Here is a 16,347-nt window from a genome sequence, read left to right as displayed (position 1 = left end):
TGAAGAGTAATTATGCAATCAATTCTTTTGTGTTTTAGATTTGTAATTAATTTAGATCACTTTGTACAGATTTGTTTTCACTTTGACACGAGTTTTTTCTGTTGATCGGTGTCAAAAAGCCGAATTCAATCCATTGTGATCCAATGTTGTAAAACAATGGAAAAATGAAAACTTCCAAGGATGGGAGAATCCTTTTTATAAGCACTGTATAGATCACACGAGGGTTCCTGTTCCCAATGGATGTGCTTGGTTCCTATGGTAAATTGACACTCAGTGGCTACTTTATTAGGTACACGAGGCGTATGGAGTAACCTTCATTAGCAAGGGCGGAGACTGCGGAGCATCTATAAACCACAGTGTTTGTACCACGGGCCGTATACACTCAGTGGCCACTTTATTAGGGACAGGAGGCCCAGCAACATCTCCTCTTCCCTCTTTCCAGCTTAATGGCATCTTTCCTAAAGTAGGCCGTTCAAAGCTGAACACAGTATCCCAAATGTGCTCTTGCCAGCGTCTTGGCGAATTGCTGCTTCCAGCTTAATCAAAGTTCAAAGTAAATTTTATTGTCAGATTTAATCCTAGTCTAATCAAGCGACAATTTACAATGACCAACCGACCTACCAACCAGTATGTCTTTGGACTGTGGGAGGAAACCGGAGCACCCGGAGGAAATCCACGCGGTCACGGGGAGAACGTACAAACTCCTTACAGGCAGCGGTGGAATATAACAACTGTGAGATTCATCCCCCCCCCCAGAGGCAGCCAGAAAACAAAGAAACACCATGGAACCCGATCAAAGAAAATAAAACCTCAAATACCCAACACACACGAAAAACGAATCGTGCAATTAGCAAAAAGATGAATGAATAACACACAGAATATAAAACATCAAACCAGTCCTCGAAGCAATCTAATAATGCTCAGTTTAGCTTTTCTTGACTGCAAGCCGCAGAGCCAGTCCATCCCAATCAAAATCCCACAAAACAGCAATAAAAAAAGTAGTCAGAAACCAGAAACATATCACAACATGAACTGTTGGGCCCTCCAGGAATCAGTCCAATCCACAGACCGCGACAATTAAATCTCACCCGAGACCCAAGACTGCTGCACCTTCATCCAACAGCAGTGAGAGAGACCAGTCAAGCAAAGGGAGATGGCGCTGAACACCCGCTCGCTGCCTTGTCTCGACCTCGTTGATTTCAATCTTGCTCGATACTTTGGTCGAGAATGGAGCTGACCATGGGTTTGCACTCAGCCATTAGGCCTCAGGCACACTAACTATATGTCCTACTATTTTTGCACAGTACTGTATGTGTCATCATACAGGTATTCATTTTCTTGCAGGCATTATTAGTAGAACAAAGAAATACAGTAGAATCAATGAAAACTACACACAAAGACAGACAAGCAACCGATTTACAAAAGATAATGGGATTGGGGAGGCAAACTGCAGATCTATGAGTAGTGTTACGGATCCAGCAACAATAAATATATGAGTTAGGCAGGGGTTTTTACAACTGATAACATGTTTATTAAACACTGAAAAACAAACCCCCCCAAAAGTAAACAAATCACTAACGTAACCGGAAATTCACTGCTGTGCGGCAGCTTAAACAGTTCTTAAAGCGATGTTGCAAAAACAGTTCTTCAAAGCAGTATTGCAAAAGTTCAAAATGCTTACAGTCCATTTAAGGAGAGACTTTTTAAGACAATTTAAATTCTCTTTCACATCGTGTTGTTGCAGTTCCCAGTCGAACTATACTTTTCCCATGGAGAATTTACAAAGATGGAAATGAAACGGCTCAAAGGCACTGACCTTTCCTTTACAAAACTGTTCCCAATCCTTTCTGCTATTATTCACAGGGATTAACACGGGCACAGTCAACGAATTCCTTCCGAATGAGGATCAAACAAGGTCGAACCTGTTTCACCGTCGAAATCGACTTCCCTCGATCTTTTAACTCCCGAACTCCGATCTTCACTCTCCACTGATTCTCAACTAGCAGTATTATAAAGAAACTGCTGGCAATGACTTTTTAAACTTTAGGCATTAGATAAAACTTCATCTTTCAACTAAACTGCGTCATAACATTAAATCACGCAGAGACATGAAGTCAACATGGCAAATCCAGCCACGAACTGCCCCTCCTCACAGGGAGAGGTCCTCCTTTTATACCCTGTGGAAAAAAAACCTGTCACATGACCTCTACTGGCGGGAAAATGACATCACTCCACCATCACAAGACCATTACCTCAAGTCCAGTACAGCTTCAACACCAGTCACGTGACAAGGGTACCACTGTCACATCTTACGGGTACATAACAGTAGGATTCCCAATTTATTGGCTCTACATCACCTCCCAGGTCGAGCCTTATGTCCCTGCCTGTACAGGGTCATTCCACACACCGGTGCTGGTTTTATTACAGTGCACGGTCATTCCACATGTCTGTGCTGGTTTTATTACAGTGCACGGTCATTCCACACGTCTGTGCTGGTTTTATCATCGTGCACGGTCATTCCACACGTCTGTGCTGGTTTTATCATCGTGCACGGTCATTCCACACGTCTGTGCTGGTTTTATCATCGTGCACGGTCATTCCACACGTTTGTGCTGGTTTTATCATCGTGCACGGTCATTCCACACGTCTGTGCTGGTTTTATCATCGTGCACGGTCATTCCACATGTCTGTGCTGGTTTTATTACAGTGTACGGTCATTCCACACGTCTGTGCTGGTTTTATCATCGTGCACGGTCATTCCACACGTCTGTGCTGGTTTTATCATCGTGCACGGTCATTCCACACGTCTGTGCTGGTTTTATCATCGTGTACGGTCATTCCACACGTCTGTGCTGGTTTTATCATCGTGCACGGTCATTCCACACGTCTGTGCTGGTTTTATCATCGTGCACGGTCATTCCACACGTCTGTGCTGGTTTTATCATCGTGCACGGTCATTCCACACGTCTGTGCTGGTTTTATCATCGTGCACGGTCATTCCACATGTCTGTGCTGGTTTTATTACAGTGTACGGTCATTCCACAGGTCTGTGCTGGTTTTATCATCGTGCACGGTCATTCCACACGTTTGTGCTGGTTTTATTACAGTGCACGGTCATTCCGCATGGTTGCTGTTGTTTGTTGGTCTCCTGTGAGGTTCAGTGACCAGTTCCAACTCGCTGAGAGTAAAGTGCCGTTTCCTCTGCCCCCTGCAGGGACCAGGTGTCGGCGAGCTCCACCTTCTGCAAGGTCTACACGTTGGTGCCCCTCCTCGATACAAACCGTGAGAAGCGTGGCCTGGCGCTGGACGGCAAGCTCAAGCACGAGGACACAAACCTGGCCTCCAGCACCATGTGAGACGTGGGGTCCTTTCCTGCTTCCCCACCCTCTCTCTCTCCCCCATCCACACTCACCCTCCCTCCCCAGCACTTTCACACCCTTTTCCACCCACCTTCCTTCCCCCCACCACGTGCCCTACTCCCACCCCCTTCCTTGTCTCCTTCCCTCATCCCATTCCCCTTTATTCATTCCTCCTCACACTTGCCCCTTCCACTTCCCCCTCACACTCTCATTCCCCTCACTCCTCCATCACCCCTCCTTCTCTGCCCGTCCTCTCCCTCCTCCTCCATCTCGTCCTCTTCCACACCCTTCACCCTTCCTCTTTCCACTCTCTACCACCTCAATCCTATCCTAGCTCTCTTCTCCTTCCTCACCTTCCCTCTCTCTGTCCCTCCCTCTCCTTTTGCCCCCCTCCTATCACACAATCTCTGACCCTCTATCTCTTTCTCTCCCCTCCAGAGTGAAGGAAGGAGCCAACAAAGAAGTCTTGGGAATCCTCGTCTCGTACCGGGTGAAGGTGAAGTTGGTGGTGTCCCGTGGCGGGTAAGCGGTCCCCAAACCCTCCCCCAATGCCCGCACACCTCGCTTCCCGGCCACGCTCCCCTCTGCCCCTGCGCTGCTTAGCTGCCCTCTGCCCCGCACCATTTCCGCAGTCCCATCGCACTGCGCTCCTCCTCCCTCTGCCCCCTCTCCCCCCCGCACTCTCGGATCTGCTCCCCCTCTCCTGGCCCTCTGTTTGCACACGCAGCTGGAGAAGCTCTGGGGCTTGTAGAATTGATCATTGGTTTCTTATCGTCCTGTGTACGAGACGTTTGATTCCATTTGTTGGGACATCGAGGTTGCACGACAGAAAACAGAATGCAGAATAAAGTGTCCCAGTTACAGAGAGGGCTCAGTGCAGCAGACTATAGGTGCAAGGCTACAAGGAGGTAGATTCGGTAATCTTTATTGTACAGAAGCTCCTTTTGAAAGTCTAGCAACAGTGGATGAGAATTCACCTCTGAGCCTGGTGGTATGCACTCTCCAGCTTGTCTGTCTTCTGCCTAGGGAAGCAGGGAGAACGATATTGTCTGCTTTCACCGAGGCAGCCAGACAAGTGAGCAGAGTCCGTGGGGGGCGGGGTGGAGGCTGCTTTCCCTGGTGTGTTGAGTTATGCCCACGACTCTCCACACTCTCTGGTGGTGACGTGCAGAGCAGGTTGGACGTTCTCTGTGGAGCATCGATGAACATTGGTGAGGGTTATTTATTTATTACTGCCATCCAGCAACCCATCTATTTAATCCTAGCCCAGTTTACCATGACCAGCCGGTAGGTCTATGGACCCCACGCGGCCACGGGGAGAACGTACAAACTCCTAACGGGCAGCGTCGGGGATTGAAGCTGGCTCACCTTACAGTAAAGCGTTGTGTTGACCATTACGCTATGGGGTCACCCCCCCTGCGGTAGCCGGGGTCACACTGAATTCCTTTAGCCCCCTGAGGAAGCAGAGACAGTGCTGAGCTCAGTCATGGGACAATGTGCAGGACGGACTGTTGGTAACCCTTGCATCCGAGGCGCGAGGTTCTCCACCATCTCTAGCCCAACACCTTCGATTCAGACAGGGAATAGCCCATCCCTGCTAGGCTAAGGAATCTATCGACATCCCCTTTGGATTTGGCAAGCAAAAAGACTACCCAGGGGTGTAGTGGGGTGGAGATATGTCTCTACCAAAGGAGGTGTAAGCCACTCCTTCCCTCCACTAGCCTGTAGGTCACCCTTGGGCGAGGTGTAGCACCTGCTTAGCCTCCGATCGGGGTCACGTGAAGCCACAGGATCGGGTGGTGGATGGTCGTACGAGCAGCCGGTGCAGATCACAAGCCCCGGTTATATGACCACTGACACCAGGCAGACAATCTCTGAAGAGTATTGATAATGGCTGGGGTCACCCATCATGCAAAGACACTGCCCAGAAGAAACCAATGGCAAACCACTTCAGTAGAAACAAATTTGCCAAGAACAATCATGGTTGTGGAAAACCACATCAGGAACATAACAAGTGGACCAAAGGGAAGTTAGAGAGAGGGGAAATCCATCTAAAGGTTCTCCCCGGTAAGTCCCCAGGGGAGCTGGGAGACGATCACTGCCCACGAGAGCAGCAGGAACACGAGCCTCGCCCTTGCAGAGAGGCAGGGGGTGGATATCTGGGGAGAGCTGCAGCCAGATTCCGCACTGACCTGTCTTCCTGTCACTGCCGTTCCAGGGACGTGTCGGTGGAACTGCCGTTCGTGTTGATGCACCCCAAACCCATCGAACAGCCCGTCTCCAGGCCACAGTCAGGTGAGGGGTCAGTGACACTCCCTCCCCACCCCGAACCCATCGAACAGCCCGTCTCCAGGCCACAGTCAGGTGAGGGGTCAGTGACACTCCCTCCCCACCCCGAACCCATCGAACAGCCCGTCTCCAGGCCACAGTCAGGTAAGGGGTCAGTGACACTCCCTCCCCACCCCGAACCCATCGAACAGCCCGTCTCCAGGCCACAGTCAGGTAAGGGGTCAGTGACACTCCCTCCCCACCCCGAACCCATCGAACAGCCCGTCTCCAGGCCACAGTCAGGTGAGGGGTCAGTGACACTCCCTCCCCACCCCGAACCCATCGAACAGCCCGTCTCCAGGCCACAGTCAGGTGAGGGGTCAGTGACACTCCCTCCCCACCCCGAACCCATCGAACAGCCCGTCTCCAGGCCACAGTCAGGTAAGGGGTCAGTGACACTCCCTCCCCACCCCGAACCCATCGAACAGCCCGTCTCCAGGCCACAGTCAGGTAAGGGGTCAGTGACACTCCCTCCCCACCCCGAACCCATCGAACAGCCCGTCTCCAGGCCACAGTCAGGTGAGGGGTCAGTGACACTCCCTCCCCACCCCGAACCCATCGAACAGCCCGTCTCCAGGCCACAGTCAGGTGAGGGGTCAGTGACACTCCCTCCCCACCCCGAACCCATCGAACAGCCCGTCTCCAGGCCACAGTCAGGTAAGGGGTCAGTGACACTCCCTCCCCACCCCGAACCCATCGAACAGCCCGTCTCCAGGCCACAGTCAGGTGAGGGGTCAGTGACACTCCCTCCCCACCCCGAACCCATCGAACAGCCCGTCTCCAGGCCACAGTCAGGTAAGGGGTCAGTGACACTCCCTCCCCACCCCGAACCCATCGAACAGCCCGTCTCCAGGCCACAGTCAGGTAAGGGGTCAGTGACACTCCCTCCCCACCCCGAACCCATCGAACAGCCCGTCTCCAGGCCACAGTCAGGTAAGGGGTCAGAGACACTCCCTCCCCACCCCAAACCCATCGAACAGCCCGTCTCCAGGCCACAGTCAGGTAAGGGGTCAGTGACACTCCCTCCCCACCCCGAACCCATCGAACAGCCCGTCTCCAGGCCACAGTCAGGTAAGGGGTCAGTGACACTCCCTCCCCACCCCGAACCCATCGAACAGCCCGTCTCCAGGCCACAGTCAGGTGAGGGGTCAGTGACACTCCCTCCCCACCCCGAACCCATCGAACAGCCCGTCTCCAGGCCACAGTCAGGTGAGGGGTCAGTGACACTCCCTCCCCACCCCGAACCCATCGAACAGCCCGTCTCCAGGCCACAGTCAGGTGAGGGGTCAGTGACACTCCCTCCCCACCCCGAACCCATCGAACAGCCCGTCTCCAGGCCACAGTCAGGTAAGGGGTCAGTGACACTCCCTCCCCACCCCGAACCCATCGAACAGCCCGTCTCCAGGCCACAGTCAGGTAAGGGGTCAGAGACACTCCCTCCCCACCCCGAACCCATCGAACAGCCCGTCTCCAGGCCACAGTCAGGTAAGGGGTCAGTGACACTCCCTCCCCACCCCGAACCCATCGAACAGCCCGTCTCCAGGCCACAGTCAGGTGAGGGGTCAGTGACACTCCCTCCCCACCCCGAACCCATCGAACAGCCCGTCTCCAGGCCACAGTCAGGTAAGGGGTCAGTGACACTCCCTCCCCACCCCGAACCCATCGAACAGCCCGTCTCCAGGCCACAGTCAGGTAAGGGGTCAGTGACACTCCCTCCCCACCCCGAACCCATCGAACAGCCCGTCTCCAGGCCACAGTCAGGTGAGGGGTCAGTGACACTCCCTCCCCACCCCGAACCCATCGAACAGCCCGTCTCCAGGCCACAGTCAGGTAAGGGGTCAGTGACACTCCCTCCCCACCCCGAACCCATCGAACAGCCCGTCTCCAGGCCACAGTCAGGTAAGGGGTCAGTGACACTCCCTCCCCACCCCGAACCCATCGAACAGCCCGTCTCCAGGCCACAGTCAGGTAAGGGGTCAGTGACACTCCCTCCCCACCCCGAACCCATCGAACAGCCCGTCTCCAGGCCACAGTCAGGTAAGGGGTCAGTGACACTCCCTCCCCACCCCGAACCCATCGAACAGCCCGTCTCCAGGCCACAGTCAGGTGAGGGGTCAGAGACACTCCCTCCCCACCCCGAACCCATCGAACAGCCCGTCTCCAGGCCACAGTCAGGTAAGGGGTCAGTGACACTCCCTCCCCACCCCGAACCCATCGAACAGCCCGTCTCCAGGCCACAGTCAGGTAAGGGGTCAGTGACACTCCCTCCCCACCCCGAACCCATCGAACAGCCCGTCTCCAGGCCACAGTCAGGTAAGGGGTCAGTGACACTCCCTCCCACCCCGAAACCTGCACAGACACGCGGTGAATCCGGCCAGGGCTGGGGAGGCTGGGCACCGTGCTGGGTAGATACTGGACAGAAGCCCACTCCTGGGCGTGCACACACAGATACGCAAGCATTTGCGGGAACAAACGCGAACACTGTGAAACAGAAAGCTTGGTGAGGAGGGAGCACAGCGCTGCGGGAGTGCTGGTGGAAGGGGAATGCTGCGCTGGAATGATTATCTAAACTATCTTTACCATTTTACAGTTCAACCTGAGATTGAACCCCCTGTTGACACAAACCTCATCGAGTTCGAAACCAAGTAAGTCAACAAATTATTTCTGTGCGTCCAGTAGTGATTCCTCACCCCTTCCTCACCCCTTACCCTCTCCCTCCCCTCTTCCCCTTCCATCTTCCTCTTCCCTCACTCCTCCATTCTCCTCTCTCCCGACCCCCCCCGCCTCTTCTCTCTGCCTCATTCCCCCCACTCTGTTTACCCTAGCACTGTTTTATCGCCCACAGCTGTCTCCCTGATATTCCTGATTCCCAAATCCAGTCACACATGCCTACATTCCCAATGGTACATGTTTGAGCCACTGGATTCCAGATTCCTGCAGTGTGTTATAATCCGTGAATGGTCCCCTGTAGCAGCCACTGACTGTGGAGTAGAAAAGATTTTTTCTGACTTTTTGTTCATAAAACATAATCTGTGTTTTTCACTCTTTTTTTGCCATTTGCGTGGTCTGTTTTTCTCGCGTGTTGGGGGTTTGATGTTCTCTTTGATCGGGTTCCGTGGATTTTGTTTCGTGACTGTCTGTGGGTAGACGGGTCTCGGGGTTGTATACTGCACACATACTTTGATAATAAATGTACTTTGAACTTCACAGCACAGGCCCTTCGGCCCATCATGTTGTGGCAACCTTTTAACCTCCTCTAAAATCAATCTGCATAACCATATGTTTTTCCAGCATCCATGTGCCCAACTAAGAGTTTAAGTGCCCCTGATGTATCTAGATCTTTCACCACGCCTGACACCCACCACTCTCTGTGTAAACAAAATGAAAAGAACTCACTCTGACTTTCCCGCAACCACCGTAAAATTATTTCCTCTCACATGGGCCATTTGTGCCCTGGGGAAATGACTGCCGTCTCTCCCTCTGGATTTTGTCACTGATGTTAGAATGTAGAATACAGTCCATCCCACAAATCAGTCTCTTCCCCACTGATCACAGAACACAGCACAGGCCCTTCGGCCCACGGTATTTCTGCTGAACACAATCCATTCTGCCTGCAAGCGGTCTGTTTTCCTCCATTCCCGCTTGTTCATGTGTCCAAGTGTAAAAAGCAAGAAGGTGATGCTGAGGCTTTATAAAGCACTGGTGAGCCCTCACTCAGAGTATTGTGAGCAGTTTTGGGCCCTCTATCTCAGATGGGATGTGCTGACATTGGAGAGGCTTCAGAGGAGATTCATGAAAATGAGTCTGCGATTGAAAGGCTTATCATATGAGGGGCATCTTCTGCCCCCTCTCAGAAGACTCCACATCTCTCCTGTAGCGGTGTGACCAAAGCTGCGGCCAGAGCATAGGCGATGTGATTGATTAATTTTCTGGGTGCCTGTGGACAGGACACACCTAACTCGCTCCCTCTGCCTCCGCAGCTTCAACCAAGACGACGACATCGTGTTCGAGGACTTTGCCCGCCTGCGTCTGAAGGGACTGAAAGATGACAAGGACGATGACGATCATTTCTGCTAAAGCGGGGAAACCGAGGGGTCGGGTGGTGGGAAAGAGAGAGGTGGGTGGTAAGAGGGTGTGGAAGAGGGGCGAAAAGCAACCCCAGAATACCCCCCTCTGCGCCCCTCTCCTCCCGCCCTGCCAAAACCTCCCGCTTAGGCGTGAGCGAGCTCGTCTTTGCCAGGCGCCGTGTCGCTAAAACCCTTCATTGTCTGTGCGTCTGTGGGGGAGGTGTCTGTTCTTAGAATGTTTGTAGACTTTACACTGTACCGAGCACTTGTGCACGCACTCGTGTGCACACCCACGCACTCACACTCGGGTGCACACCCATGCACCCGCACGCACAACATACACATGCACGTGCGCACGCACTCCCGTTCACACACGCGCACCCCACGTGCGCGCAGGTTGACAAGTGTGCGCTGTTGTGCGCGCGAACACTTGTATTCTTATGCATACACTCGCGTGCGTGCGCGCGCACACACGCACAAGCACACGCACACACACGCACGCACACACACACACACACACACACACTCTCTCTCAATCTCACTCACACTGTCTCCTACCTGCCAACCCCTCCCAAGCCCTGAGCGGGCAAGATTCTGATGTTTTAACAGCGTGTGCCACATCACTGTTGCTGTTTCACTAATATTTTGCTCAAACGAGAACCAAATACTGTGCATCTGTTCTGTGGAATATTTGGATAGGTGTCCACTGTATGAAGACTGTGCACTGGGTGCGGGTGTGTGAGTGTGTGTGTATGTTTTGTACTTGTGGGTTTCTTTACTAACCCCTTCGCGCTCCCAGACAAAGGGCAGGGGACAAAGCAGCCAAATATTTTGCCTTGCGCTGAGTATATTTTTGTTCTTTTGGGGCTGGGTGAAAGCACTTTTTCCCACAGTTTGCCGATGGAGATGTGCGATCTGGATCCTGAGTTAATGATGTAATGCCCCTCTTTCCAGTTAACACGCCGCCCCTCCCCACTCACAGCGGACAGCACTGAATCAATCGAGACCCCCCACCCATCAGTCACTGATCACGGATGCACACGGTTCTCATGTGGTTATTCGACTAGGTGGTGGGTTGCTTTGGGGCTCCGAGGAATCTCGTCTGTTTGAGGCCGGTGATGGCGGGCATTGTCAACCAACGGGGGGAGGTCTGGGAAGAGATGGGAGGTGTGGGGTCGGTTACACAGAAACTCCCCTGCCAGGGTTGCTGAGGGCAGCTCGCTCCTGCCCTCCGGTGGCGGTGCTGGTATTGCAAGCTGAGAGCAGCCCTCCCTCCTTGCTTGCCTCCATCCTTCTCCACTCTCCTCTTTGACCCACTCTCCCTTCTCCCACTCCCCCCTCTGCTCTCCTCCGCCCCCTCCCCATCCTCCTCCTGTCCCTCACACCCCCTCCCACAGTGGCGCTGCTCCCTCCTCGCATAGCGTTGTGCTCTCTGGGTTGCCTCCATTGATTTCAAATCTCCAGTCTAGTATCGGAACCCTATGCCAGGGTTCCAGGACAGGATTCCTCCATTGGGAGGGAATAGTGGGAGTTTGCACCTTCCTTCTCAGGAAGAAACACTGTTCAGCACATTATCGGGAAACAATGTTTGATATTACTCCTCGTATAGCAGGCCATTCAACCCATGGTGACTATTCTAGTGCAAAAGCCAAAAGACTGATTGCTGGAGGGAATCAGTGGGTCAGGCAGGAGCCATGGAGGGAAATGGACCGGGAAGGTTTCAGGTCAAGATTTTTCAGTGGCACGGTTTGTTCCAGTTCTCGGATCAATCCCTTTCCTCCGTTCAACTCCCTGTAAACTTTTCCTACCATATTCCCTTCCATGTCCCACCACCACCAGATTCACCAACACACCCAGGGCTAACTCACCAATTAACCCACCTGCCCTGAATGTCATGGCGATGTGGGAGGGAACTGGGAATACCTGGGGAAACCCACACGGTCACAGGGAGAATGTGTAAACCACACACACTGACACAGAGATTCCCTCTCCCTCCCCCTCTCACACACACACACATGCACACACACGCACACAAAATTTGGGAGCTACGAGGCCACAGCTCTACCCAACAATGAGCCCTTCCTTGATGCCATCACTGCCAATGCTGGGCTTTTGTCAATGCAAGATCCCATATGCATCCCCACCCTTCTTCCCCCACACCCCCATATGCCATAGGATACTCAATGACAGTTTAGTCCCTGATGGTGTGGCACTACCCCTGCACCACACACTTGTTCTGGGCTTGATCTTTGAGTCTTGAGAGGGATCGAGCCAGTTGGGGCAGTGGGTCAGAGAGTGGGATTGGAGGAGGGAGCTGCCCCTTCGCCGTGGAGTGTGAGTGTTGCTCCTTCAGGAGTCCACCTGCACCTGGCTGGTCATCAGCACGAGCACTGAACCCAAAGAGTAGGCGGACGCCCTGTGCGAGGGAGATGGGAGGACGGGGAGCTCTGCAGCAAGGAAGGCTGGCTGTTGGAGAAGAACAAGAGGTACGGGTGTCTCCGACTGCGCAAAAGACTGGTGGGAGCCGGGATGAGTGAACCAGGAGTGAGTTGGACAGCGAGAGAGTTAAATTGTGGACTAGATAAAGCCATGGATTAAAAGTGCCTGGTTTTTATCCAAATCATTCACTTCTCTGGTTTCCGCTGAAGTGCACATCGTAATTGCCCCATCACTCACTGCAACCCCCACCACTCCCTACGCCCTCTCCCATGAGAACGGAAGCAGAGAGGGTGAAGGAGAGTGCAGTCTGCGAATACTGTGTCCTGTGACTAACCTCGTCGTAAAACAAAAACTACTCACAGGTGAAGAATTCAAACTTACTGTAAGAGGACAGAGATCCAGAAGATGAGCTTGTTTGCTGAACTCTTATTTCCTTGTATACTTTGAGCTTAAATATAAATGAATTGTCTGCCTGTTGTCCTTTGCCAACATCTATATTGTATCTTCAGGGTTGTTGTGGGCATTACAATCAGGGCAAGATGTGTTGCATTCCTATCCATGTTTAATGTGTCCGACAGAAAAATTGTTTGAAACTCCAATCCATTTATTATTAAACTGGTGCATTACTGCAGACATTGGAGCACTTCCATTTATTTCCATTGGTAAGACAATTGCAATTGTTTGACTCCTTTAACAACTATAGGACCACCTGAAAAGCCTTTCAAATGTAGTTACTGAGTAAATGCCCCCACAGTGAGATATTTATATATTGAATTATCCATGTCTACTTGTGTCTGGGTCTCTGTCCACTTCTCTCTCACAATAGCCACAGCTCTACACACTGTCCTTGTACACATGGAGAGGTGGGATGCTTATGTGAGAATGCTCTTCTTGGACTACAGTTCAGCATTCAACACAATAATTCCAGGCTTGACAAGAAGCTCAGAGACCTCGGCCTTCACCCTGCCTTGTGCAGCCGGATCCTGGACTTCGTTAGATCGCTGGTAGGTGGTAAGAGAGGGCTCCCTCACGGCTGACCTTCAACACAGGAGCCCCCTCCTTTACTCTCCGTATACCAATGACTATGTTGCCACCCACAGGTCCAATCTGATAATTAAATTTGCAGATAATGCTACATTGATTGGCCTTAAATAATAACAAGGCAACCTACAGAGAAGAAGTCAACACCCTGACCCAGTGGTGTCAAAAAAAACCCTCTCCCTCTGGGTTGTTGAGTGCAGGAGGAATGGAGACAGGGTAACCCCTTTTGATGTCAATGGATCTGGGGTTGAGAAGGTGAACAGCTTTAAGTTCCTCAGCATCCACACCACTAAGGATCTCACAGGGCCTCTTTCACCTCAGACAGTTGAAGTAGTTTGGTATGGGCCCCCAAATCCTTAGGACTTTCTACAGGGACACAATTGAGAGCACCCTGACGTGCTGCATCATGGCTTGGTAAAGGAACTGTACTTCCCTCAATCACAGGACTCTGCAGAGAGTGGTGTGGACAGCCCAGCACATCTGTGGATATGAACTTCCCACTATTCAGGACATTTATAGAGACAGGTGTCTCCGCCACATCCGCTGTCAGGATGAATCTTTTCATGCTAGAACTAATGAGTCCTTCAAAAAAAAAAAAAAGTTTTCCTTCCCCCACCATCAACGTTGCCCTCACCTGCACCTCTTCCGTTTTGTGCCTGTCTGCTTCACCCCATCTTCCCACCGCCACACCAGGGATAGTATTTCTCTTCTCTCCTACCATCCCACGAGCCTGCGCGTTCAACATTTAATTCTCCGCAACTTCCGCCATCTCCAACGGGACCCCAAAACCAAGCACACTCCCTCCCCCCCCTACCACACACACGAACGCTTTCTGCTTTGCTCCCTTGTCCCTACCCACTGATCTCCCTTCTAGTACTTATCCTTACATGCCAAACAAGTGCCACACTAGCCCAGAAACCTCCTCCCGCACTATCACTCAGGACCACAAACAGGCCTTCCATGTGATGCGACACTTCACCTGTTGACGTTGTCATCTACTGCATCCGGCTTCTCTCTCCCCCCACCACCACCACGGCAGCGCAAACGTTCCATAATCCAAGTGGGACAGAAAGTGCCCCATAACCAACTCTGAATATGTTGGCTGCTCTGAGGTCACTTCCGGGATTGGTGACATGGAAAACCTACAGCGCAATACAGGCCCTTCGGCCCACAATGCTGTGCAGACCATGTCCTTACTTTAGAATTTACCTAGGGTTACCCATAGCCCTCTATTTTTCTAAGCTCCATGTACCTATCCAGGAGTCACTGAAAAGACCCTATTGTATCCACCTCCACCACCGTTGCCAGCAGCCCATTCCACACACTCACCACTCTGTGTAGACAACTTACCCCTGACATCTCTGTACCTACTCTCCAGCACCTTAAACCTGTGTCCTCTTGTGTTAGCTATTTCTGCCCTGGGAAAAAGCGTCTGACTATCCACACGATCAATGTCTCTCATCATCTTATACACCTCTATCAGGTCACCTCATCCTCCGTCGCTCCAAGGAGAAAAGGCCGAGTTCACTCAACCTATTCTCATAAGGCATGCTCCCCAATCCGGGCAACATCCTTGTAAATCTCCTCTGCACCCTTTCTATGGTTTCCACATCCTTCCTGTAGTGAGGCGACCAGAACGGAGAACAGTACTCCAAGTGGGGTCTGACCAGAGTCCTATATAGCTGCAACATTACCTCTCCGTTCCTAAATTCAATTCCAGAGTTGATGAAGGCCAATGCACCGTATGCCTTGTTAACCACAGAGTCAACCTGCGCAGCAGCTTTGAGTGTCCTATGGACTTGGACCCCAAGATCCCTCTGATCCTCCACACTGCCAAGAGTCTTACCATTAATACTATATTCTGCCATCATATTTGACCTACCAAAATGAACTACCTCACACTTATCTGGGTTGAACTCCATCTGCCACTTCTCAGCCCAGTTTTGCATCCTTTCAATGTCCCACTGTAACCTCTGACAGCCCTCCACACTATCCACAATACATCCAACCTTTGTGCCATCAGCAAATTTACTAACCTATCCCTTCACAGCCTCATCCAGATCATTTATAAAGATCACGAAGAGTTGGGGTCGCAGAACAGATATCCGAGGCACGGGTCACCGACTTAAATATGACCCGTCTACAACTCTGCCTTGTAGCTGTTACGAGCGAGCATGTACACAATGTCACAGGCCCCGCCTTCCCCATGTGAGAGATAGAGGCTTTTTTCTATCGAGGTGCAACATGGGATGAGTTAACCTCCATGGACGCGACAAGAGCTGAGTGACATCAAACACAAGATGTTCACGTAGAACAAGAAAGAAAATGAACTCTGGTTGACTTTGAAACCGAAAGTTTATCAATCTCTCAGTTTTTCCGTCTCCCCCCACAACCGCTCTCAGGATGAATCTTTTCATTCCAGAACTAATAAGATGTCCTCCTTCAAAAAAAGCTGGTTTCCTTCCCCCACTATCAACGTTGCCCTCACCCGCATCTCTTCCATTTTGTACGTGTCTGCCTTCCCCCATCCTCCCACCGCCACACCAGGGATAGGATTCACCTACCACCCGCCGAGCATTTAATTCTTCGTAACTTCCGCCACCTCCAACAGGATCCCAAGACTAAGCACACCTCTTCTCCTCCCACAATATCTCCTTTCCGCAGGGATAGCTCCCTTGTCCACTCGTCCTTCCCCACATATCTCCCTCCTGGCACTTCCCCTTATATGCGGAACAAGTGCCACACCTGCCCCCACAGCTCATCCTTCCCTACCACTGAGACCCAAACCGTCCTTGCAGGCGAGCCATTATTCCCACAATCCCGATTGAGAAGTTGCAGAACCCAGGCTTCTTGTCACAAGTCGGATGTTGAATCAGGACCCAACTGCAGGACACAGACACTGGAGTCCCGGAAACAGGACGAGACGGGATGCAGTCTAGGCAAGGGAAGCAGGACCAGGACCAGGACGAGGGACTGGGAACAAGGAGCCTGGGGTGGACTCCGAGCCCGAGACTGGACAAGGACCCAGAACCTGGGTCTTGCCTCGGGCTCGGACCCCCAAACCCAGGCGAGGACGTGACGAGGCTTGAATAGGGACTTGGGGTCTTAAGGCT

At 52.1% G+C, this 16,347-nt stretch overlaps 1 protein-coding gene across 6 annotated transcripts in view; it reads left to right on the top strand.

Annotated features, from left to right (window-relative positions):
- Nucleotides 1–12,824, top strand: part of LOC140729303 (arrestin red cell) — a 111,911-nt gene extending 99,087 nt beyond the window's left edge. For all 6 annotated transcript variants that reach the window (XM_073048914.1, XM_073048913.1, XM_073048915.1 and 3 more), the window contains exons 11-15: nucleotides 3,215–3,352; nucleotides 3,798–3,881; nucleotides 5,578–5,654; nucleotides 8,278–8,332; nucleotides 9,668–12,824. In XM_073048914.1, the coding sequence (XP_072905015.1) occupies nucleotides 3,215–3,352; nucleotides 3,798–3,881; nucleotides 5,578–5,654; nucleotides 8,278–8,332; nucleotides 9,668–9,764 (451 nt within the window). In that variant the 3' untranslated portion in view covers nucleotides 9,765–12,824. The remainder of the gene's footprint in view (nucleotides 1–3,214; nucleotides 3,353–3,797; nucleotides 3,882–5,577; nucleotides 5,655–8,277; nucleotides 8,333–9,667) is intronic.
- The last annotated feature ends 3,523 nt before the right edge of the window (nucleotides 12,825–16,347 follow it).

The sequence above is a fragment of the Hemitrygon akajei genome, chromosome 6 (genome assembly GCF_048418815.1).
Source record: "Hemitrygon akajei chromosome 6, sHemAka1.3, whole genome shotgun sequence".
Lineage (NCBI taxonomy): Eukaryota > Metazoa > Chordata > Chondrichthyes > Myliobatiformes > Dasyatidae > Hemitrygon > Hemitrygon akajei.
The sequence above is the reverse complement of the archived record's forward strand: the minus strand, read 5'-3'. Positions and strand labels throughout refer to the sequence as shown.